Source organism: Neopelma chrysocephalum, unplaced genomic scaffold (assembly GCF_003984885.1).
Source record: "Neopelma chrysocephalum unplaced genomic scaffold, ASM398488v2 Primary Assembly neopelma1_22b, whole genome shotgun sequence".
Lineage (NCBI taxonomy): Eukaryota > Metazoa > Chordata > Aves > Passeriformes > Pipridae > Neopelma > Neopelma chrysocephalum.
The window spans coordinates 16,765,726-16,789,959 of NW_020897690.1; the positions used below are offsets into that span (position 1 = coordinate 16,765,726).

The 24,234-nt window shown below is 38.3% G+C and overlaps 1 protein-coding gene across 1 annotated transcript; it reads right to left on the reverse strand.

The window, feature by feature from the left end:
- Positions 1-4,816: 4,816 nt before the first annotated feature.
- Positions 4,817-24,143, reverse strand: NSUN2 (NOP2/Sun RNA methyltransferase family member 2). The gene is made up of 19 exons (XM_027680911.1): positions 23,883-24,143; positions 23,639-23,796; positions 23,313-23,417; positions 23,104-23,209; positions 22,423-22,494; positions 19,767-19,851; positions 18,830-19,022; positions 18,353-18,427; positions 17,131-17,261; positions 14,592-14,665; positions 11,807-11,937; positions 11,107-11,203; positions 9,764-9,939; positions 9,160-9,252; positions 8,636-8,771; positions 7,269-7,349; positions 6,903-7,041; positions 5,930-5,969; positions 4,817-5,374 (listed from the first exon to the last, which is right to left on the reverse strand). The coding sequence occupies exons 1-19, from the start codon at positions 23,964-23,966 to the stop codon at positions 4,969-4,971; spliced, it is 2,382 nt and encodes a 793-aa protein (XP_027536712.1). The 5' UTR covers positions 23,967-24,143; the 3' UTR covers positions 4,817-4,968.
- Positions 24,144-24,234: the final 91 nt, after the last annotated feature.

The window sequence follows — 24,234 nt, forward strand, 5'->3', positions numbered from 1 at the left end:
TCCTAGAAAACTAACTGGAGTGGGATACAATTCAATCTGGTAGCTACTGGTTTAGGTCCAACTAAAAAAAAGAACTGCAGAGGGACCTTACAAGACTGAGCAACTGGATGATAAAACAGCAAATGAAACTCAATGCAGATAAAAATGATTTATGTGGGGAAAAATAATGTTAGCATCATATGTAAAACAACAGGTTCTCAATTGCCACTCAGAACATAACAATGAGCTTATGACAGGCAATTCCACTGAAACATCAGCTTGATATTTAGTAGCATTAAAAACATCAACCGGAGGACTTGGAGGACAGAACAGTGAGCACACACTTCCACAAATGCCACATCCTAAGCATCATGTGCAGTTCTGGTTCCTCTCCCTGGAAGAGGACATAAAAACTGAGAAAGCTCAGAAACACATGGCAAAGATCAGGAAAAGTTTGGAGTAATCTCCATAGAGGGAACAAAAAAGTAAGCTAGGACCCTCCAGCCTGGAAAAAAGATGACTGGTAAAGGATATGACAGAAGATAATAAAACCACGAGTGTCCTGACCAAGCTAGTCAGCAATCAGATGCTTGTTGTCAGTTTCAATGCAAGAAATGGGGATCATTGAACAAAACTATCAGGAGCTAAAATAATACTTCGTACAACAGGTAGGATTTTCAGGATCCCTGTGATAGGACGTTATGAGTTCTTAAAGTTCACTTGGTCTCAGGGAGCAAATTAATGGAGGACAAATATGCAAGCGACCATTAAACCCAAAAACTTCATCTCTGGTCCAAGAAGTCCCTGAGGTCTGGAAGAATATTCTGGGCAAGGATTGTTGTACATTTACCCCATTCTTACATAAAGTGGCCCATTGTTTTGGCCACTGTTCATATCTGTTATCCCTGTGAGAACAGGCAAGGGTCCATTGCTAACATACCTGAAAGCCTTTGAGCTACACAAAAAGAGAACTTGGGAGAAGTCTGTAATTTCAAGGGATGACAAACAGAAAATGGGAAGAGGCAAAACATCAGAAATATAAGGAGGTACTAAGGTGAGGCAGGAGTGTACAGGCACATTCCCAAGTGATGGTTCAGTGACAAAGCGTCTGGAATTACCCATCCTGCCAAAGCCACACAGGGATAACTCTTTTAAAGAAAAAATTTGGCTACATAGGCAAACACCTATGTAGCCAACCGTTTGCTTAAATTGCAACTGCATAGAAATACCAAGCACAGAAGAAACTTAAAATTGTAACTTGAGCAGCCACACCCTAAGAAAAAAACCCAGATTTTAGTCAAAAAACAGTACTAAGATTTACGAAACACAGAGCTACAAATTAAATAATAATTCAATACAACCATGTATTTGGTACACGGATGAGTGGTAGATGTGCAAAATCCACCTGGAGGGGAAAAGGTGCAAAGTACACACCTAGGTGAGCATTTGATGCAGCAGGGTACATGCAGTCTGGGTCCCTCCAAAAGGGGCCTGTGCTGGGCATGGGCAGCGTGGTGCCTCCCATCCCTGTGCCAGCTGCAGATCACCCTGCAACACGTGCCAACAAACCTTCCTGAGCGCCAGCTGTGAAGCCGACTGGCAAGAACATGCAGTGGCGCGAGCATGCCAGCCAACTTTATTGGGACATTTGTTGGGGATAACAGAACTGCTGTTGTATCCACGCCGCTTTGCTGGGGGTTGTTTACAAGACTTGTCCTGGAGGGAGAGAGCAGGGAGAGACAGCGTGCAGAGTTCAGCTCCGGCGGCAATGCAGCACGAGCATGCCACTGATTGTTTTCTGGGCTGGAGTTTTCCCACTGGAAGAAAGATTTCTCTTTGCTGCAGCCTTGAAAAGGGGTTGTTACATGCGCTACATTGCTTTCTTTTAGTGCCAAATCTAAATTTGAAATTCATAGGCAGGAATTTTTCAAGGCGTCTGTATACTTTGAGAAGCCTCACTGACATTTAATAGGATTTAGACATCTAAGAAAAAAAACAAATCACCCCAGTGGCACTAGGCTATGGTATATTAACTTTGCAGTAAACTAAAGGAAGAAAATTCTAACAAATTTCCAAAAGTAACAAATTACTAACATTAGGTAAATGTTGAAAAAAAGCATTCCATGTGCATTCCCTCTTTATCTTTCTAGGTTTTTCAGTCAACAGATTTTCTAGTTGTTCCTGAGGACATCTCTGAGCAGAACATCATCAGGCTATTCGTTTAGAAGCATGAGTTTTTTTCAATTTTCCCCTCTATCACAGATAAACCCCCCTGCCATCAGTGTACCAGTTTAGAAACATCCTGTGTTTCTAAAAATCAGTGATGTTAACTAGAGAAATCTCACAACATTTAATAGGGACTACTATTAAGTAGTAGTCCCAAGGATGGACTACATAATAACTTTAAACTTAAGACTTTTGCATTTTCAGACTTACCACGACTGCACATCACTTCTGTCTTCCTTTTAAATTATTTGCAGCAACCCACATTCAAAATCACCAGAGCAGAAATTCGGCCACCTGAGCATCAGACTCACAGTATCACAGAGCTCAGCAGAGACAGACAAACAAAACACACTCCATTTCATCAGGCTCCCAGCCTGGGAAGCTAGGACACTGTTTTCAGCCACTACCCAGACAGTTTTGGGCATCTTTCTTTCTGGCTATCAAGGTAAGAGTAATTGGGACAGAGCAACTGGTGCAAGTAAACTCACACTATTAAAAAAACCCCAAAACAATAAATCTGCAATCCCTGGATTTGGTTGGAGATACGGAGTAAAACTGCTGAATAGCACAAGAAAATTAGACCCTGAGTTTCTTGTCTGAAATCTCCCTCTTGCACTTGACAGGAAAAAAAAACCTCCAAGAAGCCAGGAGCAAACCAAAATTTCATAGATAACGAAGGAAAACGGGACTACTCAGAAGATTTAAAATGATGCAGATGTGGGCTTTTAGTCTATTACAAGTCTGAGTTATACCCAATTTCAGTCAGTTTATGATCGAAGAACCTACTTTTCTTTAGCACCCAGATAAAAGCTTCCTACTCTCATTTTAGTCTGCCAGTGGTAAGCTCAGTCAAAAATAATGATCAGGACTATTAATTTTCTAGTTTGCTTTCTGCTGATTTAATTGTCCGGATTGTCTGTATCAACAAGTATTCGTATCAGCTTAACTTGTAATGAACTTGTATTAGCCAAGTCACTGACTGAAAGGAAGCTTAAACTGCTGCTCAGGAACATCAGTTGATACAGTAACAGCAGGCATAATTAAAAACAAATTTTAGTTTCTTCACATAAGTTTTAATACTTGACCTTTTGATAATTTATACAGATCATCAGAGCATAAAGATTAGATGGATTCAAAACATCCTCAGGGGCTGAGCACTGCAGACTACAATGAGGACTTAAAAAATGACACTGGTCTTCCACCCTTCTTCCATTTCAAATGCCCAATATGTCAGAATAAATGCAAAGATACAAAAATGTTTCACACTTGAAGTTAAAAGTTGCTAGAATATTTTTCCTCATATACTTTAAGAGTTAAAAATTATACTTTGCATACACATCCATTCAAATGAAAATTCCACGATGCTGCTCTTCAGCCTAAGGAGCTGCCCAAAAAGAACCTGGCCCATCACAGTTCCCAATTCAAATAACTCAAACCTTAGCAAAATACAAGGGCAAGAACTCATTTTTTATTAACCTATTTTATGGACTCTCATGAAGAAAATGAGTCCTGCCAATGGTTCTTCACTGCAGGAGACTAATATCTCATCAGAGGACACAGCCTTATTTCACTTTTATGTCTGTCCCTCAAGAATACTCCCTTTGATGAAGTAGTTCAAGGGCAAGCATCAGAAAGTCTGTTGTAGCAAGGTACAGCAACTGCATCTAAGCCACATTAGGACTCCATCAGTAAACTACACATGGTAAAATTCATTTAGACAAGCAAAACAAATATTTGCATCACAATGGCTCTAAAGGAGGATAGTACTTTGAACCACTGGTCACTTTCCTTTCAGGTCAACTTGATACAAGCAGAGAGTACTGCTGAAACTAATCCGCAAAGGATGAAATTTATATTTGAAGATTCTGAGGTAGCCAATCTTTTTTTTTTCCAAGTCAGATTAAGTAATGAACCTTTTGAACCTACATAACCTCTTTTAAACATTTACTATGCAACATAAATACCACCACACTTTTTTTTAACTATTACTTCAGCTATAAACAAGTATCTTGGAAAAAGTAGATATGACTCCCACTTGAAAAACTGACAGAGAAACAGATGACCCCCAGCAGATCCAGCGGGTGGTCAGATTCTTACCAGGCACATTTCAAGAGAGGAGTCCAAGGCATGCTCAGCACACCTGAAGATCTAGTTAACGACATTTACTAGTTGTGTCTGTCAAGCAATTAATCACTCTGAAGAAGAATCTCAGACATCAGTCTCCAGCAAAATGCATTCTGCTTTTTTTTTTCCAGGATGCTGTATATGGTTTTGTTTTGAACAACTGTTAACCAGGTTAGTAGCCAGATATGCTACATGCACATTTGTATGCATACTCATGCTGATTCTCTTATCCATTAAAGAGCCTGCAGAAGTAGTAATCAGATTGGGTGTAGGTGGGGTAATAATTTTTTTTTTAACTTATGTACTTAGAATGAAATTCCAGGCTTTTCTTCTGAAGGAATTCTTGACCAGTTACACACGCAGTCCATTTGTTCCATTTAAAATATGGGCTTTAGATTTTACCAGTGCCTGGTCCTTTGCCAGCAACAGACACGCAAACCCACCACTAACAGGGAGTTTAAAATGGTAAAAAGAAGACACACTCGAAATCTCTTTATAGCTTTCATTTAAAATATAAAATAGGTGAAACTTCAAAAGAGGAACATCCCATTCCAACCGAAATTTTAAAATACAGTTTCATGCTAAAAGCAAAAGTCAGATATGAGCCTCATGGAAGCTGCCAAGCAATACAAAAGAAACCTAATCTTTCACATTACTTGTATCCATGCCTTTGCTTTCCTTGCTTATGTGAGTGGTGGCATTTTTACTGGATTGATCTAAATCCTCAGTTTTATTTTCTATTTCCATAGCACTGCTTTCCACAGGACTCTGGGAAGATTCTTCACCTATTTCTGCTTCCATTTTTGTGACTAAATCGTGTTCTTTATCTTCCACATCCATTCCGTCTTCTGTTTGCGCCAGCTTATGTTGAACTTCTTCCTCAGTTTTGTTTTCCAATTCCTCCTCTTTCTTCTTTGCTTTAAACACTTCAACTCCCATCATCCTCAGGTAATGAAGTCTCTCATTCTTGGGCACAAAGGCACGGAGTGACGTCTTTCCTTGCCAACCACACAGCACTATTGGACACTGAAGGTCATCAGGTTTTCTACAAACAAGCAGTTACCTTCAGTCAATTATGAGAAAGTTAATCTTCAAAACTTCATTTTATAGCCATACCCCAACAAATATGTGCACAAGACAAAAAAAAAAAAAATAGCTCAATGCTATTAAATTTCTCAAACAAAATAATTTTCTAGCTCTGGTTTCAGAACTAATACAAGGAACAGCAAGATGAAAGTTTACATTTAAGAAGTTCTCAAGAGTTTTGTCCACAAAAGGTACTTTGTCCACACAAAGAAACAATGAAAAGTAACGTTTTCCATTCCAGTGCTGGACTTCACAGGGAAACAAACAAATAAACCACAAGCAGTGAACTGTGGATGTCTGGCAGAACTATCAGCTCTCCTTTATAAAGCTACATGCTACACTTGTTCTAAGAACACACAGGCAAGACAGCTTCTCTGTCAGTCTCTGTATCCTATCTGGCTTTACTGTTGACCTCATTGGATCCCTATGCCTCTACTTCTGTTTTTGTTGAGTGAGAATAAATTCTTTTGCAATTCTTTAAAGTGCATAAATGGAAAGCAACACATCTACTTACTCAGGGTCTGGGTCATACTTCAGAACTACACTTCCCATTGCTGCAGGGAAGGGGGGTGGGGAAAACAAAACAGAACATGTGTTACTTGGTACCATGTTAAGTGATTGTCATCTGAAAATGTTCAAGAAAACAAGCTTTTAGACAATTACACAGCATGAGATGGTTAGCAGTTATCTACATCAATACACTGAACTATAGACAATACCAGGTTTTACTCCCTTTTTTTCAGACCAAAGTATTTCTATAGTTACAGAAGCAACTGCCAACCCTGTCTCCTCCAAATGCCAAACAAACAAATTAAAATACAAAACCCACATAATGGATTAATTTACTCAGTGAACCTAGCAAGGAACTTCTACTTAATTAAAATGAACATAAGAGTATGCCAGCTCAAACTTTAGAAAAATTTTTCATCCCATTTTGTCTCATCAAACACTGAAGCACAAGGATCAGCAATGAGTTGAAAATAAAACAACATAAATAAAAGGCTGAAAACTCATCTTCATTTCTTCAAGCATCTAGTGAAGAGGAAATAAAAATTTAATACGAGTAGACATTGCTGCCCATATTTAACAAAACAGAATCTGAATAACTATATTTCATACGTAAGATCGTGACATGCAACTGCAGATGACAAACAGTTTCAGCTGGAGTATTAGCAGGCATAAAGATCAGAAGTGTATATAAAATCTTTGTTCATCAGATATTTTAAATGCTGCCTCACGGCACTGCTTCACAGAAGTCCCAAGTCTGGCAACTCTTCCGTTCTCTGAAGAGTTAAAGGCTGCAACCAGAAAGGACTGAAATTTCTAGTAGTGCACTAGGTTTCAGTAATGCTTACTTACCTAACAAGTATATTCAAGATAAATTTAGTCAAAATTTTTAGCAAACACAGTTTACGTCACAGGATTTTCACAGTCCTATGTGTAATGTATAAAAATAATTTTGTCACAAAACAAATTAGAAGGCTTACCCATGTCTTTGACTTTCTTCTGTGTTTCACTGCTAAATTTACTTAAGAATGGATTTTCCTGGGTTAGAAGAATTTTAACATCTTCTATGCAGACATTTATAATCCTCGCATGAATGAATGGGTACAGAGTATAAATTCCCTGTTTAATAAATAAACACAATTATTTCAAAACGCAACCTTTACTTTGTGAAGGAAAAGTGTTAAAAATAGTATGTCCTTTACCTAATATCAGAAAACAATTTCCACATTTTAAACCATACTGAAAATGCAAATTGTCACTAATCTGACAAAGTTAATGTCAGCTGTGTTATAGGCTCTAGAGGAAACCAAAATATCTCCTTTGAAAATACAATGCTACGTAATTACCTCTTGTGCTAATCGGAATGCACATTTAAACTGTTCACCATCACTGTTGCGAGACCAGACTTTTATCCCTGTGTTAATAACCTGCAAACGGCAAAGCCAATAAGCGTCATTAAGGAGCATAAATTCCAAATTACCACTCTGAACTTTGTTTTTCATCAACTGTTTGACTAAAAGGAGGAAGAGGGTATAATTCTGCTGTAATGTTTGTTCATTCGCATTGGACACTGAATTAATGTGAAAATACATCCAAGGGAAAAAGGATCTCCCACTATAGAAATGTAGTGCCCTATCAACATAAAATGCCTTTTACTCCTTTCCATATTGAAAACTGAACAGTGTGAGGAAGTGGCAGTTTTAAAATTAGGGCAATGAACTATTAATATCTAATTTTAATTTTAGTTTGAGTAAGAATTTTCTGTGTGATTTTCGGAAAGTCAAGCAAGGACAATAAAAAATGTACATGGCATTAATATTAGGACACTATATCCTTTGTGGTACTCAAAGTCTCACTACCTGATGCAATGTACCAATTTCTTAAAATTTTGTCAATTATGTAGCCATTTCCTACATGGGGGATAAAAGAATAATTATTTATCCATCTTAACGATCTGTTGTAAAGATGTACTGAATATCCTCAGCAATTTTCAAGATCTGACTGGACCCAGACTGTATCTGATCTAGCTTTGAAGTCAGCTCTCTTTGATGGAAGAAGGAAGCTGGACTAGATGACCTCATTCCAACTTAAATCACTCAATGACTTGAAAGACAAGTCTTTAGCATTTGCAAGACATTTACCATAGGGAATCCTATAAAAACATTTTTTCCCCTCTAATTCAGAAAACCTTATTATTCCATAATCATTCAGCTTAACAACCTTTCAAAATGTTCAGTTGTTGAAAGTACTTTAAAACAGTGTCCTCATATAACGCAGCCAGCCAATAATTCAGCTGAAGGTATCTTATTTTTGGTAGGCTTTCAGAGCTCTTAATAATTTTATAATTAAGGGGCTCATAAATACAACAGCATCAATGTAAACTTGTGAAGTTACCTGAAGACTGCATAAAAATGCAGTACACAATGGTACACACAGAGCAGTTATATATATTCCCTCTCTTTACTTTTAAGTTCCCTTTCATCCACCAAAAATTTACCGATTTTAATCCTGAAGGCTGTTATTTACCTCTCAGAGTCAACTCTTCACCTCTAATAGAGGAGGGATGGAGAGGAAAACACTAATCCAGACAAAAAAAAAAAGCCTGTCAAGAGGGCTGATGCTCTATATAAACAGCAAGCTTGGTGATAAAGTTCAAGGAAATACCCACTAATGCTTATAACCTCCCTTGTGAAAACCTGGAGATGAACCATACCTTCATCTTCTCACTGTTGTTCAGAAGCACATTCCTTAACTCCTTAGAAACCATGTACAGCTGTCTCTTCTTTCCTTCTTGAGTTCGAGTCAGTAAATTCATCTTGGGAAATGATGGGTCCAATGCATAAAACTTCCTGTAGCCATAATGCTTGCTTTGATTAACTGAGCAATGAAATCACATACTCAAAATGCATGGGTTAGCCCACTTCCTCTGGCTATCTCTGCAAACACTTAGCACTTTGGCTCCAGAACACAAAGATTAGACCTTCTAAGCTGTATGACATCAGAAAAGACAAGCTGTCACAGACACTAAGATATACTTGAAAATTTCCAGTGCAAACTCCAGTTGGCTATTTTCATTTAAGAAGTGTTTAAATGTTGAGGAGAGGAGCCCCTGATGTAAAATTAGGCAAAAATCTTTACACATGATCAACCAGACCCATCTTTTGTGATGAACTGAACTACTAATATTCCCAAATTACCAGGAATCTTACTGCCAAACCAGAAACATTTTTTTCTTACTGGATAGGAAGGAACAATGGATCATCTTCAGGGAGAAAGACAAAAGGGTCTTCTTTAAAACCAAACAACTTCATTTTTTTAGATGGTGGTGGTCTAAAAAGAAAATAACATTGCACTGTCAATTTAAGTAAAAGTACTCGGCTTCAAATCAGTATATTCAGTTCATTTATTCAACGCTTGTTTTATGGTAACAACAGTATGCCAAACAGAAAATGGGCATTTTCCATGCTTCACTAGGACAACACTACCCACAATATAACTTCTTAAAATGAGGATGTGAAAGTAGTGCTTTAAAACAGAAACCACAAAAATAAGTAAACAGAGATTTCTGACAGTGATTGTGAAGACAATAAAGATGTTACAAATGTTAATTTCTGAAAGTTTTTTTCCTTAACAGAGAGGAAAGTACTAACAGACTTTGCAAATGTTAATAAGAAAACTGGTTAGTTTCCAAACTTGCTGAAGTACAAGACAGAAAACATGGAAATGCAGGACAACTGAATGAATTCGTTAATTCTTCTTGATCGACTTCTAAATGAGTCCAGTAACAAAAGAACTATAGAATACTCAGCAATTACGAAGCTGTCACAGGACAAATACTTACCCACATACTCCTTCCTTTTTGCTTTGCTCAGTGTCCGAATTCTGCAATCCTTGCATTTTCTTAGACTCTTCATTTTCAGCAAGTATTGGTTCTTCAGTAATACAGTCAGAACCATTGTCTGAATTAGCTGCTGTCACTTCAGTATCTCCTGTTCTTTGTGGTAACTTCTGATGAACCTATTTCAGATTAAATTATTTTCAACAAAGCAAAGTAGAATCTAACTTGTAACAGAAGGCACCTATGTTCTCTCTTTGCATGTGCTTAATTCTTGTCAATTTGTATGCAAGTGCTTAAACAGATCCATTCAGAGAGTTAATCTGATTACTAGATCAAGATACCACTATAAATTGCATTTACCTCTAGTACTGATATAATTTTTAAAAATTAATTACTGATATCAATTTTTTAAATACATACTGATCTGGACAGTTTCGTACCAAGTGTCCAAGAAAGCAATTTTTGTACCATTTACAAAATCACGTTCAAGCACTCAGAGAAGACTACTTTAAGACAGGCTCTGCTGTTTTCCTCCTAGCACTCAAAGTGACACATGCATCCTGCTGCTGCACACCTTCCAGGAGAGTGTTACAATGTTCAACTTAGAACAGAATAAACTACTTAGATGACACTTGCTTCTGAATAAATGCTTCTTCCCTATTGCCACATACATTTTACTCGTAAGCTGTTCTAATTAAGCAAATCAAATGAACAAAAACATCTAAAGGAGCTTATTCACACAAGATGTTTTTCTCATAGATGTGACAATCTAAGAGATCAAATAAATCACGCCAACTTAAAATCCCGTTGACAGGATTTTAAAGACAATTGACAACAAATGGATTAAAGTCAGATGGCTGAAGCTGCTGCTCCTAACAGTTTTACATCCACTCCCCCTGCTGCTGATCTGCTAGACTAATCTGTTAGTGAATCACCCCTGAGCAACCAGCCACACAGTAAGATAAACTGAAATCAGAATTAGCTTACAACACAGCAGAAAAAAGCCTTCAGCAGGGGGACCACACTCACTGAAGGAACTGACAGCTTTAGCTACCCAATATAATCTGCTTCTGTAATTCTTTCAAAGCCTTAATTTTAGGTTCAAGCTTTATCTTACTATTTTACTATAATTTCAAAATCCCCTCTCTTTTTTTTCTATTTTAGAAGTTGTCATTTTTTTAAAGTACTTAAGGGATTTAGGAATTTATTTTTAACTGACACACTGAGCTATAACTAAAAGACAGATACAAAACAGTTATAGTATGTTTTCTATTATGTGTAATATTTTAAAAAAGTCCTGAAACATTATTAATAATTAACATTTTAGATATTTTAGAAAAAGTTACCTTAGGCTGACGTTTATTCCATGGCATGGGAGACTTTTTTATTAACACAGCCACAAAGAAACCGCCTGTGTTCTGGTGATGTGGCAATATCCTAAGACTAGAGAGAAAAGAAAAAAAATGTTGCAGTGTATTCATATCTGCATTCAGGCTCTCACAAAATACTACAAGTGTCACATTTATAATGATTTTCAGGATAGGCTAAGTATTCCTAGTAGGATTGTGCAGATTTAATTTATCAAACTAGAAACAGGATCTAAAGTAGAGCATTCTGGCAAAATTACTTGCATCAGTGCAACACATTCATTTCACAGTTCACATCCGAGCTTTAATGACTCATTTCTAAACAATATTTTTAGAATAGCTACGGAAAGCCTTTCATAGCAAGTAAGTCACACTGTTAAAATGATGAAGTTTTACATACTTTTCCAGTAATTTTGGCTATGCATCTCTATTGGATGCAAAGAATTAGACCTTTTTGTGTGAGTAGTTATTCCTCAGAAGCAACATGCAATAATTTCTCTGAATTCACTGGACTTTATATAGTCTACTGCCATTACATAGGAAGCAATCAAAATATACTCAGACCTATTCAAACAGGTCTATACTGCAATACATTCCTATTCTGACCTAATTATAATTTTCCCACCATCATACATGTTAATCATCGAATCCTCATAAGATCTACTCTGGGAAAACTTACCAACGCTCTAGATTCATTGCCTTTAGCTTCTCTTCATCTTTTACTGGAAACATAGTGGGACGTATTTGTGTTTGCCTATTTGAAGGGACATCTTTCCACTCTTCAAACCACTGTCCATCTTTCAGCATTACCTTCAAAGGAAGAAATATAAATACAGTAAAGAACATAGGTCACCAGTTTGAATTATAATACTTCCAAACCAAGGTTTCGATGCCAAAAAGAGAAATTATTTTCTGGTATAGAAAAGGACTACTGCTGTCTAGTAGAGATTAGAACTGAGGAATCCCAATTTCATTATGTAAGAAAGATGCAAGAGTGCAACGCAACAGCTTGGTAATCATAGAGCCCCATGACACAGGCGTGCATAGGTCATTGATAGAGACGTTTTCAAGGAAAGCTGCTGAAGAATCACGTCTCCCATGAATTTTCTAGTGTCCGTAACTTTACCCAGAACTCAGAATACATCTATAAATCCACTTTTACACTGTGTAGGCCTAACATCACCTCATTCTGGCTAGAAGCCAAAGCTTTTGATGGACTCGAGATACAAACAGAAGGTTAGAGCCACAAATCTTGTAGGAAGGCATTCTGAATGCTCTTTAAGAAAGAAAACAAAAGTGAAAAAATAAGTCAGAGAAAATCTCACTTCAGAGCTCTATATGCCTGGTTTTGTAATGGCTGTAAGAAAGGTCACATCTGGGTACACGTGGGGCAAATGCATAAAGTTAATATCTGAAATGAAGGCCCATTTTTGTCATTAAGGCAACAAAATAAAATAAAGAAGTTGCAGAGATGGTGATTTCAGGACTGGCAAGTACGATGAAGTGGTTTCATACATCCCATTGTGATTGCCTTGAAAGTTTAAGTAAGTTTAAATTAGTGTTCTACTGGAAGCGGAAATGTAATATTTATCTAGATTACCATTTGCCTAAGAACTTTAGAACACAGATTTCAGCATCATGAAGTGTGGCACTTCTCAGCCACTGATCAGATCACACCTGATCATAAAATATTGTGCCTTTGCACATTCCTGAAATAGAAATTACTGCACTTCCAGAATTATTATTTCAAGTCAAAATATGCTACATGTCATAGTCCTAGATGGAGACAAGACAGACTGTACTTCTTTGGAAGTCACAACTGAAGCTTGAGAAAAAACAAACAATGGAACTGATAAATAACTGTAGTCCAAACAAGTCTAGAACTATTTTGGATTTACCAGAATAACTGCCCAATAGCCCTGTGCTGTTCAGTTTTGGTTTATCAGCCTAACTGGTAGACTGGTGTGACTGGTAGAATGAGAAAGCACTGAACTCTACTGCACATTTTACTAGCCACGTGCTAGGGTAGAACAGGGAGTGAAAGTGCTGTAGAAGTAGATTATCAGATCTGGAGTTAAAAAGGTCTCTTCTTTCAAGACTGAAATAATTTACTGGAGTTCACTCATCATCTGGCTTCAGGAGAGAGTACTGATTGCTACTTCTAAGTACCTAAGTGTCCCTTGAACAAAACCTTATCTCTGTGTTGCTGTTTCCAGAGATTTACAGTCAAATGACGCTCAAAAATATCCCATGTAATCAGTCACAGAGCTCCCAAGTGAACAGATGTTTCACCAGGAAATAAAAGAACAACAGCAATAAAAGTAAAAACAGTACCGAAGCAAGAAAATACATTCAATGACAAGCTAGCCAATAAGGCCTGCAAAAAATACAGTAGAAGCAAATAAGGACTGAAGAAAGTCTTGCAAACTTTCAACAGATTTTATTAGCCTAGTTTCTAAAATACCTGTTAGGAGATCTATATTTCAACTGCAGAGAAATAAATGCAACAGGGAATACAATATACTCTTAGTGATCATTATATATATAAATACATATATAAAGTAGCATTACACAGAACCAAAAAAAAAACAAGGTAAAATTAAGATTACAGAGCTACAGTTATGCATTTTACATTTATTCTTCAGGTACAATCACAGTGTAAACTTTTGGAATTGTAAGAAGAAAGAAATCAGCTAGTTTCTCAGCTGGATTTCCAATGGCAGAATATAAGCAAATCTTTATTCCACGTATCTTGTTCATTAGTCTGCACACAGCCATAAACCTGCAGCCTGCCATTGCAAGAGACTAGTGAGATGGTAAGACAGAACAACCAATGGCACTGCAAAGGCACACACTCATAACTAAAATTTAATCAGTTTCTTTCCCTACTACCAGGATGGCCTTCTACTCTTCTTGAGTATACTCTTAACAGGAAGCTGAAGTAGCTTTGGGTTTTTTTGCCCCTTCCTATGAGTCTGTTTCCAGACCTGAAGTCACACAAGACATGGAACAAAACACGGGATTCTAGGATTAGTCACATCACTGTAGGTTTTACAGATAATTTCCAAAAAGGGTTTCACAGGTTTTACTTCCAAATGATTCAAATGGACCAGCTGAAGAACTGCAGAATCTAACATTCACAGAGACTAAAGACTGAGGAGGATGCATAACTTTAAAAGCGGCTGAAATTATATTGCCATCTACAGGCCACATGCACACAACAGGAAAGGGAATTATACCACTAAAGTATAGGAGAGAGACCAAAGAAAGGTAGAGGTAAGAGAATAGCAGACGAAGAGACAAGAACTTACCATCAGAAAGACGTTTAGCTCTCCCCCCTAAACATCAAATCACTGGCATTAATCCAGCTCAATCTAACATTGTAAAATGTTACACTTCAAAACTTCCCTAATTTAGCACTCTACCACAGACCAAGAACTTCAAAAAACTATCAGTTTAAGTACCTTCCATTTTGTAATTCCTGGCATCCTCTTCAAGCCTGGTAACTCAGAAGAGACATCAGCAAGTTCTAAGGCACCTGAAATCCCAAGAATATAAATGGTCTTGAAAACAGAATTGAAGAGTTGTGTTGCTAATTAACTTTTATAAAAATAGTTTTCCTTCAAGTTTTAAGACCATTTTAAGAACACTGCTTTTTAAAACTTTCAAGAAACAAAATGATATACAGCTACCACCATGTAAATCAACAAAGATGGTAAGAACTGTTAATAATAACTACAGAAGTTTGCAACTTATAAATTAACTAAAACATAATGGTTCAATATTTTTTGTAGCAGCTGCGTAGAGGAGTGCTCTATGACTTCTATCATTAAATAACAGTTTTCTAGGCAAAGCGATCATTTCAGTTTTTATTCTCATTTACTTATTATTTCAATTTACCATACTGTTTAAGTATTTTTCAGGGAATAACTCTTGGGATAACAAAGCCTACTAAAAGGCCTGCTATATTCTCATTTTATGGACTTAACATCTCAATATATTCCAGTGTGAGGAGAATTTATTATTTTTTAAATTGAAAGAAAAATTCCAAAAACTGTTTAACAGTAAGGTAAGTACTATCAAACTAACAGGACAAAAGACTGTGTGTCTAAAATATGTCAAATTACTACAAGAAATATTAGAGTATAACTTAATCTACTGAATTAAAGCTTTAAACTGCCCCAAGTCCAGAAAGAGTGATATAAAAATTCACTGTTTAAAAAGGTGATCTCTCCAGAGATGAATAACTTTAACATTTCTTTTTTGTGATTCTGAATACTTAAGTTCTTAACAATCAGGTACGCTTTTTCCTCATGTCGAACACAATTTATCGACCACTTCTACATGACTAACCATTGACTCTTACAGTGACATTTAAGCAAGTCTTTTAAATAAATGAAAAAGTGATATGTGAATTCATACACAAATTCAAAGATGACATTTCAAATGTGATTAAGCTTGATATTTGCATCCGTCCTTTGAATAGTCCTGTCCCTCTACAGCATGACTTCAGCTGATGCCTCAAGACTACATCAGATTGATAGGCACCAAAGAGTCCATCAGAAGTAGCACAATTTCCATTAGTTTCTAAATGGTACCAAAGTGCCCTCTCCTTACTTCTTCAGCCCTAAGGGGAAAGCAATCTCATCTGCTCTACAGGTAGCAGTTAACACTGCGTTAAAAAGTACCAACAATCTTCTGGACTGACCTGAGTGAACTCTTGAGGTCCAGTGCTCCTTGCAGACCACTGCACTACCTCACCCTTCTTTAGCTACACCGATGTTCAAGTTCCAAGGGTAACATTCACTTGCTGGGACACATCATAGCCTCCAGGTACACTTCAAAATACCTCCACTGGGCCAAGACTAGATCTTAATGGAACAGCCAGTCAAGATCCTTCCTTCCAAGTACTGAATTTGCCTCAGATACTGCAATTGCTGGCCTCTGTTAACATCCATACTGTTTCGTGCCCCTATCCAAACTAGTCATTAAATTTAGCACTGGCTTACTACAACCTTCGATAAGTCTAGCCTAATGTAATATACTGGAAACATATCTGTGCCTACCAAACAAACTACCTCTAAATAAAAATGTTATTTGAGTGGAAATTAAACAGTCAGTTCCTAATTAATCTGCAAGCACTTTAGCTAAACTGCTGTTTCTGAGACAATGAAATTCCATGCACAATTTGAGGTCAGAATACTGACTGGTACAAGGAAAACATTACACAAAACAGCTTACCAACTTCCAGAATAAGCTCAGGTCTAGGAGCAATACAGCTGCTTCTGCTCTGTAAAAGGCTCAATTTAACACAAAGTTGGTGGAAATTTTCATGCCAAACTTCATTAGATATCTCCAAATTTCAGGTTACTGATTCAGAAAAAACAGGATCCACCAGCTACTAACTGGGCTACTAAACCCTACTATCGCAAAGTGATGCAGTGTAGCTTCTCAGTCAATCTCAATTTTTCCACCTCTTGTTACCTCAGCCATCATATGCAAGTCAAAAATGTAAAAACCCCATGAGTTTAAAGACATTAAAATTTCAATCATGTCAACATGTGGGTCAAAGGATGCTAAAGGTAACAGTGACTCTCACCTACTGGTGCACAATAACCATCTGCTAACTGCTTAACTACATTCTGGGCTTTTTACTCCAATAGTGTTCAGCAGCAATGTTCCACGCTGGGTTTTCCAAAGGAATTAGGAATGTCAGACATGGACTCCAACCAGTGGAATCAATTAGCAGAAGCCAGGTAACAGAGACTGAATTCCATTGATTCACACAACTCTTCAGGTTTTATATTTGCAGCCAATTTAGGCCCACTTAAGAAGACTGCTCGTAGCAACATTAATGAAATCCTACTGCTACCAAAAAATTTCTGTAGGTTTGCAAACTAGAAGCGTATTACCCACACTAAGCTTATCCTAGTACCATAAAACACATATCTTTTTTTGGGCTGAGGGGAAAACAAAAAGCTCTGTCCAAACTCACATTCTCACCTTGACTTTTTTCCAGCAGAGATGCGATCACAGCTTCATTTTCGATAGGATTCAATGAACACGTAGAATACACCATTCTCCCACCTTCCGCCAGCTGTTCAACACCACGGGTTGCAATTCTCAGCTGCAATCTAACAGAACACTCTTGGTCTAGCCAGCTGTCATTCAGGAACCCGAAAGAAGCTATACTGCAGACATACAACTCTCCATGGACTAAGCCAGTACTTAGGGAGCTCCACAGCTGTCATCAGTACACAAATTAAAGTCAGTTTCTAACTATATCAGTTTAGCGCAGTCTATACTGCAGACATACTCGCAATTACACCTATTAAATTAGAACAGCAATTAGGTCAAACATAAACAATGATCCAGGGTAGCTTTTAACATAACGTTCTGTATTTTGTTCTTTCCAGTGCCCCATCAAGTTTATTATAAAGTACTCAACACTAGAAAAATAACACCTCAAAACATGACTCTTCTCAGAAATCCAGAGTTAAAATGAGCAGAAATCTGACAAATGTTATGAGCAACACAGCTTAGGTAGCAATGGCCTTCTGAGAAAGGTATCATTGAGCTGGATGACAGCTTAGACCCCTACCTCCACACTTACAACTAAAAGAAAATCTACAACTATGAATGAGTTACCAAGCAGTCATAGGTCAGCTGAGTCACAGTAATCAATGGTACCCCCAGTTTCTTAAAAATACACAGTGAAACATTCTAAGCTTTCTCATCTGTGTTTCAATCTGCCTTTTATCATGTGCCTGCACTAGCCTAAGTACTCATTCACCATCAGTTAACATAAATCAATTTCAGTTAACTGAAATCGTTTATGTATGATCTCTATTATCCTAAAGACTTTAAAATATTACTAGCAAATTTTACAAATTACTGTATTTTCCAAGAGTATTTGGAATGCTAAGAATCCCAACCAAATGATTTCTTCTGTTTTATTAGCTACCTTGTCTAAATCAATTCAATGAACATTAATATGTCAGATATTCATAAGAATACAAGCAATTTGGATTCACATGCTCCACTCACATCCGAAACCCTACACTTCCTCTGAATAGCACATAAGCTCTTGATTTGAGAGAAAAGTGACTCTTCTTTGTCTCTGCTTTGTCATATATTAACATGTGAATGCATGCAGATGTTGAAGATATGGGAAAAGGAAGAGAGAGAAATGAAAGAAGTGCAGATGTGTAATAAGCATTTTTACCCATGGAGTTGCAAACTGTTTTGTGTTGTCCACTTCTTCCATACATCAATGTTTTTCCTCATGGTTCCATCTCCGCTGCAACAGAGGTTGAGTAGATTTGTATTATTTGTGTGTAAAACTCTTTTCATATCCAAGTCATTTATAGTAGAATAATTTTTACAGTCCTCTCACGTTAACCAGTTTTCTAACACTGTATTCTTTGTTTCCTCACTGTCTTCATATTTCAGAATCATGAGTGTAAGTTCAAAATTTGAAGCCCTTTAACTGACCAAATTTAAGGACCATTTGGAATGAAAAAAGTTCACCTTGATTCAGTATCCCCACATCTAAGACAAATTAAGGCATTCACTTGTTTTGGAAGTTACTATAAATCATAACTCACTAAGCAACTCAAAAAGCATGATTTGGTAACAAAAAAAACTTAGCACTGCACTTATTGCAGTAACATCCATGTATTCAAGTTTACATGCCAGATACCTGCAGGGGACGTCACATAAAATCCTGTCATAGAAGAGGATCTCTTTTCTTCCATCAACATCTATTTGTAGGTTAGGAATGCTGGAGGCATCATGATTTACCACCATAATGCACGGACTGTTTAATCTCTTAGCCTGATGAACCAGCAAATAGCAGCGCTTGTTGTCGACATCATTAGCAATTACAAAACCCTCTGGGAACATAAAACAGTGGGAAGATGCTTTACTATTCAACATCTAACTAATTTTACATAGTTTATTGCCTTATGTTCAAAGTTGTATAAACCTTTCACTGGAGATTTTTACTTAAAAGGCTGCTCATGAATAGAGGAGTCCTTACTGAGCATAAAATAACTTAAAGGTATGTTGAAGTTTAACCGACGTGCCATAGTCTCAAGAGTTCTAGCTTCCATCTAGCGGCAGTAAGACACAGCCAAGGGCTCTTCAACTTTTCAAAGTAAAACCCCTGTAACAGAGAATACCCCCACTATCACCAATCTCTATATCCGCAAAGTTTCAGTAGAATGCAGAAAGAATCCACACACTCCCACAATTTTACACTTCAGTGGACAGTATTTTCTGTGAGCATCTAATCAAGAGTAAAGATTCTGAAACTTACAAAGAAGATAAATATCACAACTACTTTAAGTCTAAAACAGCTTAATCCAGTGTTTGCAGGATATCGCTAAACCACAGGGGCTCATGGGCCATCATCTACTAGGTAAATCTCATATAGAAGAATTAAGCTCTAATCACAGATGCTGTAGTCTGAACTGCAAAGATACATATACATATATATACACATATATAATTCATCTTTCTCCTTCGCGCCAAGGAAGCCCATGAAGTTTCAAAGCAAAGGTGGGAAACCTTTATTTTCTACAAGAAAAAGCAGAAATTCCAAGTCACAAAAGTTTTTAGTAGTTTTCCAGACTTACTGGGAAAAGGAACATTCATGTCTGCATGCAACATTTCAATGAGTTGTGCCGTCTTAGATCCAGGTGCAGCACACATATCTAGAATCTACAAACACCAGAAAGTTAAAAAAAGTCCTGTTTTGTATTTTTCAAGTACTCGAGAAATTTACTATGCGTTCTTGTTTAAACTAAGTATTTTTGCACTTAGAGAATTAATTGTTCTGAACACCAATTTGAAAAAAAACTAAGTACAGTCCTGATCTTTGTATGCTTTACCTTTGAGAGTCTAAAATATAAAAAGGACTTTACATTGTAGGGAACAAATACATCAGATGAAATAGAATTTGAAAGAGGAACCTGAACACAGATATAGGGATATGGTCCTTTTACCGGCAATTCCAAACGAAGTTAACTGGCACTTTACATATACACACACATATTAAGAGCAAAGTTACAATCAAGAGCAAGGAGTACTCTTCTTTAAACTATTAGTAAATCAATCAGAGATAGCTGATTATATAGATTTTATAAAAATGAGTTGCTATACCTCCCCACACATTTGCATTTTAATGCAAAAAATCAGGGCAGCATAAATCTCTTGTTTCTCTATTGAAGAAGCACTTGGGAAGTTTTTGAACTGCCCCGAGGCAGCTGAACAGAACAGCACCAACATCAACAGACAAGAACACCTAAATTATAGTGTGCTTCTCCTTCCTGGTTCATCAGGAACTTGGCTTGTGATCAAGTCATTTGTAGTCACTTTCACAGCAAATCAATTGATATCTAATACTGTTCTCTTAAGTAAGGAAGCTTAGAGTCTTTCCTCTTGGCTAGTTACAGATTTTCAGAAACACATGCCTATCTCCCAGATCTTTGGTTCCGTTAAAAATTAGATGAAATCGTGCAACAGGATAAAGGATGGGAAGGGATCTGCTCAGATCCTCATGCAAGACTCTGGCATGAACAAGACAACTAGAAGACAGCCCCCAGAGAAAAGCAAAGAGAGCTTCAGAGAGCACATGGTAAAGTGCTAACGCATCACGAAACGCACTCAGTACAACACCATACGTTCTCTTTAAAGTAACAGTTGTGATGCTATTGTTTTCTAGTTTTGCAGGTAATATGAAAAGATAATGAAGAATATACAAGGCTAAACGTGCTCTAAAACTTGCTACCAAAATGATGGTGAGGAAAACTAAATTGTGAAAAATAGATTTAAAATGAACACAGATATGGAGAGACTTGACAGTCACTAAGTTGATCCTTGTACAACATGGAATCAGCACGTAAGACATGATGTACAGAACATGCTGGTTAAGCATGAAAAGTAACCTGCAGTTCTGGTCATAACAAGCAGCTCAGAAGCTAAGACACTAAGGACCAGAAAAAGTCCTAAATGACAAGAGTTGCTGCCATTGTTACAGCAGTTATTTGCTGTCTTGGCTCAAGACAGGATAAAGAATCTATTCTAAGCCTGATTTATGAGCAAATCTGTGAAATCTTACACTCATTTCTGGAAAATGCCTGCTGAAATACAGTCACCCAAGTTAAACATTCAATGTAAAACCCGTATACTGCTAGCTTAGTATATACAATGTGTGTGCAAAAATACTCCCACAGTTTGTGTTTTACATTAAGTTGAACATGTTCAATACCTGTTCAACTCCAGACAAAACTGAAAATGCACCTGTGACCCATCAGGACTGAGTCTTTCAATTCATTATTCACTTAAGAGAGATGAGAAGACTTTGACTCACGTAAGTTCTGTGACATACATTGGGTTGGGGTGAAAGCAGGAGAAGATAACGTGAAACATTATGTATGCTAGGTAACATTAATATAAAAACAAGTAGTTACAAACTAGGCTCTAAAACATGTCAGAAGTTTGAAAAACTTAAAATTTTTAGATACGTCATGAAAATTTAAGAAAGAACACAACATGACTGCTTAAGGTAACAAGGCAACTAGCTTACTAATTTAAGAGATCAAGAGAATAAGGCCACCTGACAGATTTAGTCTGCAAGCAAGCATAAAGTATGAAAACATCACAGAAGTTAGAATAGAAAGTTTGCTACCAGACATCCCCATTCCTACTGCAGTCTGCTATTGGAAAATATCATGGGCATTCCTTAGACACCTCCGTTAAAGATAGCACCCTATAGTGTTTAGCCATCACCAGTACTATGTTTCAATTCACCCAAATTATTTTGCCTAACACATTTATAGAGCAGAAATTTGCAACTTCTTCAAAAGGCATAGAGGAGTGAAATCTATCTGGTAGAGAACATTATCATTTGAATCTGAAAAACTACATCTGGTTCACAGTGTGATGGAGAGCAGGAAGTTAAAAACAGTCATCTTACTTTAAAAGCACATTGAAACATGAATAGTAACTCAAATGCAGCTGAACACATTTACACTTTGAAAATAAGACTATGCAACTACTTAAAACCGAAGTGTTTCTCACAGGGTAGTACATACAGCTGAAAAAGCAGATGTTCCTCTGTGTTTGTGATATGAACACTAGTTGAGTGTTGCTGTTGATGTGCAGAAAGCATAAAACACACCAACACAAAACAGAACTGTGTATCAGCATTGATACTGCTGTTGTGATGTGTAGTTTAATCAAACTAACTTCAGGGAAAAAGCTTTAGTACATATTATATTCTAGAGTTACCTTATGATGAGGGCTAACGTTAAGCAGCAGAGGTGGGATCATACTAACAGCCTCCTGACGACTGATATTTCCCTTGAAAGGAAAAAAAAAAAAATTAATTTGTTTTTATTCACAAAACAATGCATATCTTTTGCAATAAAATTTTTAAATCACTATGCAGTAAAATAAGAAAGCAGTCAGAAACACACTACTATAAATGTAGGTTTAAATTTTGATAGAATTTAACAAAAAAAGCAATCACAGCATTCACACAAGTGTATTTTCTGATAATTGCATATTTACTCCAATTGTATTAATTCTACAGATGTAGTTTCTGCTCAAAAGAGAAACTGGCTTCAACCAAGTGACAAACTCCCACTGCTTAAGCTAAGTCTTGTCATGCACTTTTTACCAGATTTAAACATCTGGTTTCTAACAGCAACTAATTATTTTACAGGGACTCGTTTTAGCATCGCCAAACGACCACAAAAAACTGCAATTAGTTTAGGAAAAGTATGTGTAGCTGCGGTTATGCACCAGAGCTGTGGGATGAATCACAGTCAACAGCAATGTAAAATCCAGATTCTTCTGAGTTACTCAATTTTTGAGAGAAAAGGTAAAGTCTCACTCTCTCATAATGTATTTCAATAAAGCACTGCTCAGGACATGAAAGAAAAAAATCAAGATCTATTTGAAACTTACACACTCTGTCTCGCTAACCAGAAATTGATGAAATTTTTCCAGTTGTGGGGACTTGCGTAAGATTTTTCTACTCAAGTTAGTGTGCCAGGCTAACTCTTCTGGATACCTGGTGGAAAAGAGACGGGAAAAGGGCAGAAGCAGAAGAAAGAGAGCAACACACCAGGCTGGATGTCAGGAAGGGTGCCTTAACTCGCCTCCAGACCACTCACCAGCTCAGCGACTGTGGCATCTCGACTTTTTGACCATCCACCTCCAGGTTCTGCAGCTCCCTGAAGTATTTTTCCTTCAAGCAGTGGAGAATCTCTTTGGCATGGCTGCATGCGACAGACGTGCAGAGGGACACCGGATGGAGAACCACAGAACCACGGGATGGTTTAAATTGGAAGGGACCCTAAGGATCACCTAGTCCCAGCCCCCCTGCGGCGGGCAGGGACGCGTCCCAGTGGAGCAGCTGGCTCAGGCACCCCTTCTCCCGGACAGCATCCCGCCCCAAGGTGCCCGGGGCAGGTCCCCAGGGCAGCAGTCCCACCCCTACCTGCGGTAGCCCGTGATGCGCAGCGTGGCGGGCAGCGGCTCCCGCAGCGCCGCCATGAACGCGTCCCACTCGCCGGCGGGCACGATGCCCAGCTCCTGGTAGTACCGCTCGAACAGCTCGTTCTCCTTCACGATCTCGGGGTAGCCGCCGGGCCAGCCCTGAAGGAACACGCCGCCGTCGTTAGCCCGCCGGTCCCCCCGCTCCCCGTTCGCCGCTCTTCGCCCCGCCCCGGCCCGGCTCTCACCGCCTGGTCCCCGGCGCCGCCGCCGCCCCGCTCCTGCCGCTGCTGCTGCTGCTGCCGCCGGCGGTCCCGCGCCCGCCGGCCCATGGCAGCCAGGCGGCGGCCGAGCCGCGACACTAGCCCCGCCGTGGGGAAGGAAGCGAGGCCACGGCCACGGCCACTCCCGCTCCGCTCCCGTTGGGCCGGAGGGACCGCGCAGCTGCCGCGCGCCGCGTGCTCCCGCCACCAGGGCGCACGCGCGGACACACCCACTCCTTCCCGGAGCCTCTTCCCGGCGGAACTTCCCGAGAACCCGAGCGCGCGCCCCTCCTCGCCCCGCCCACCAACGGGCGGGCGGCTCTGGTTACGCCCCCCG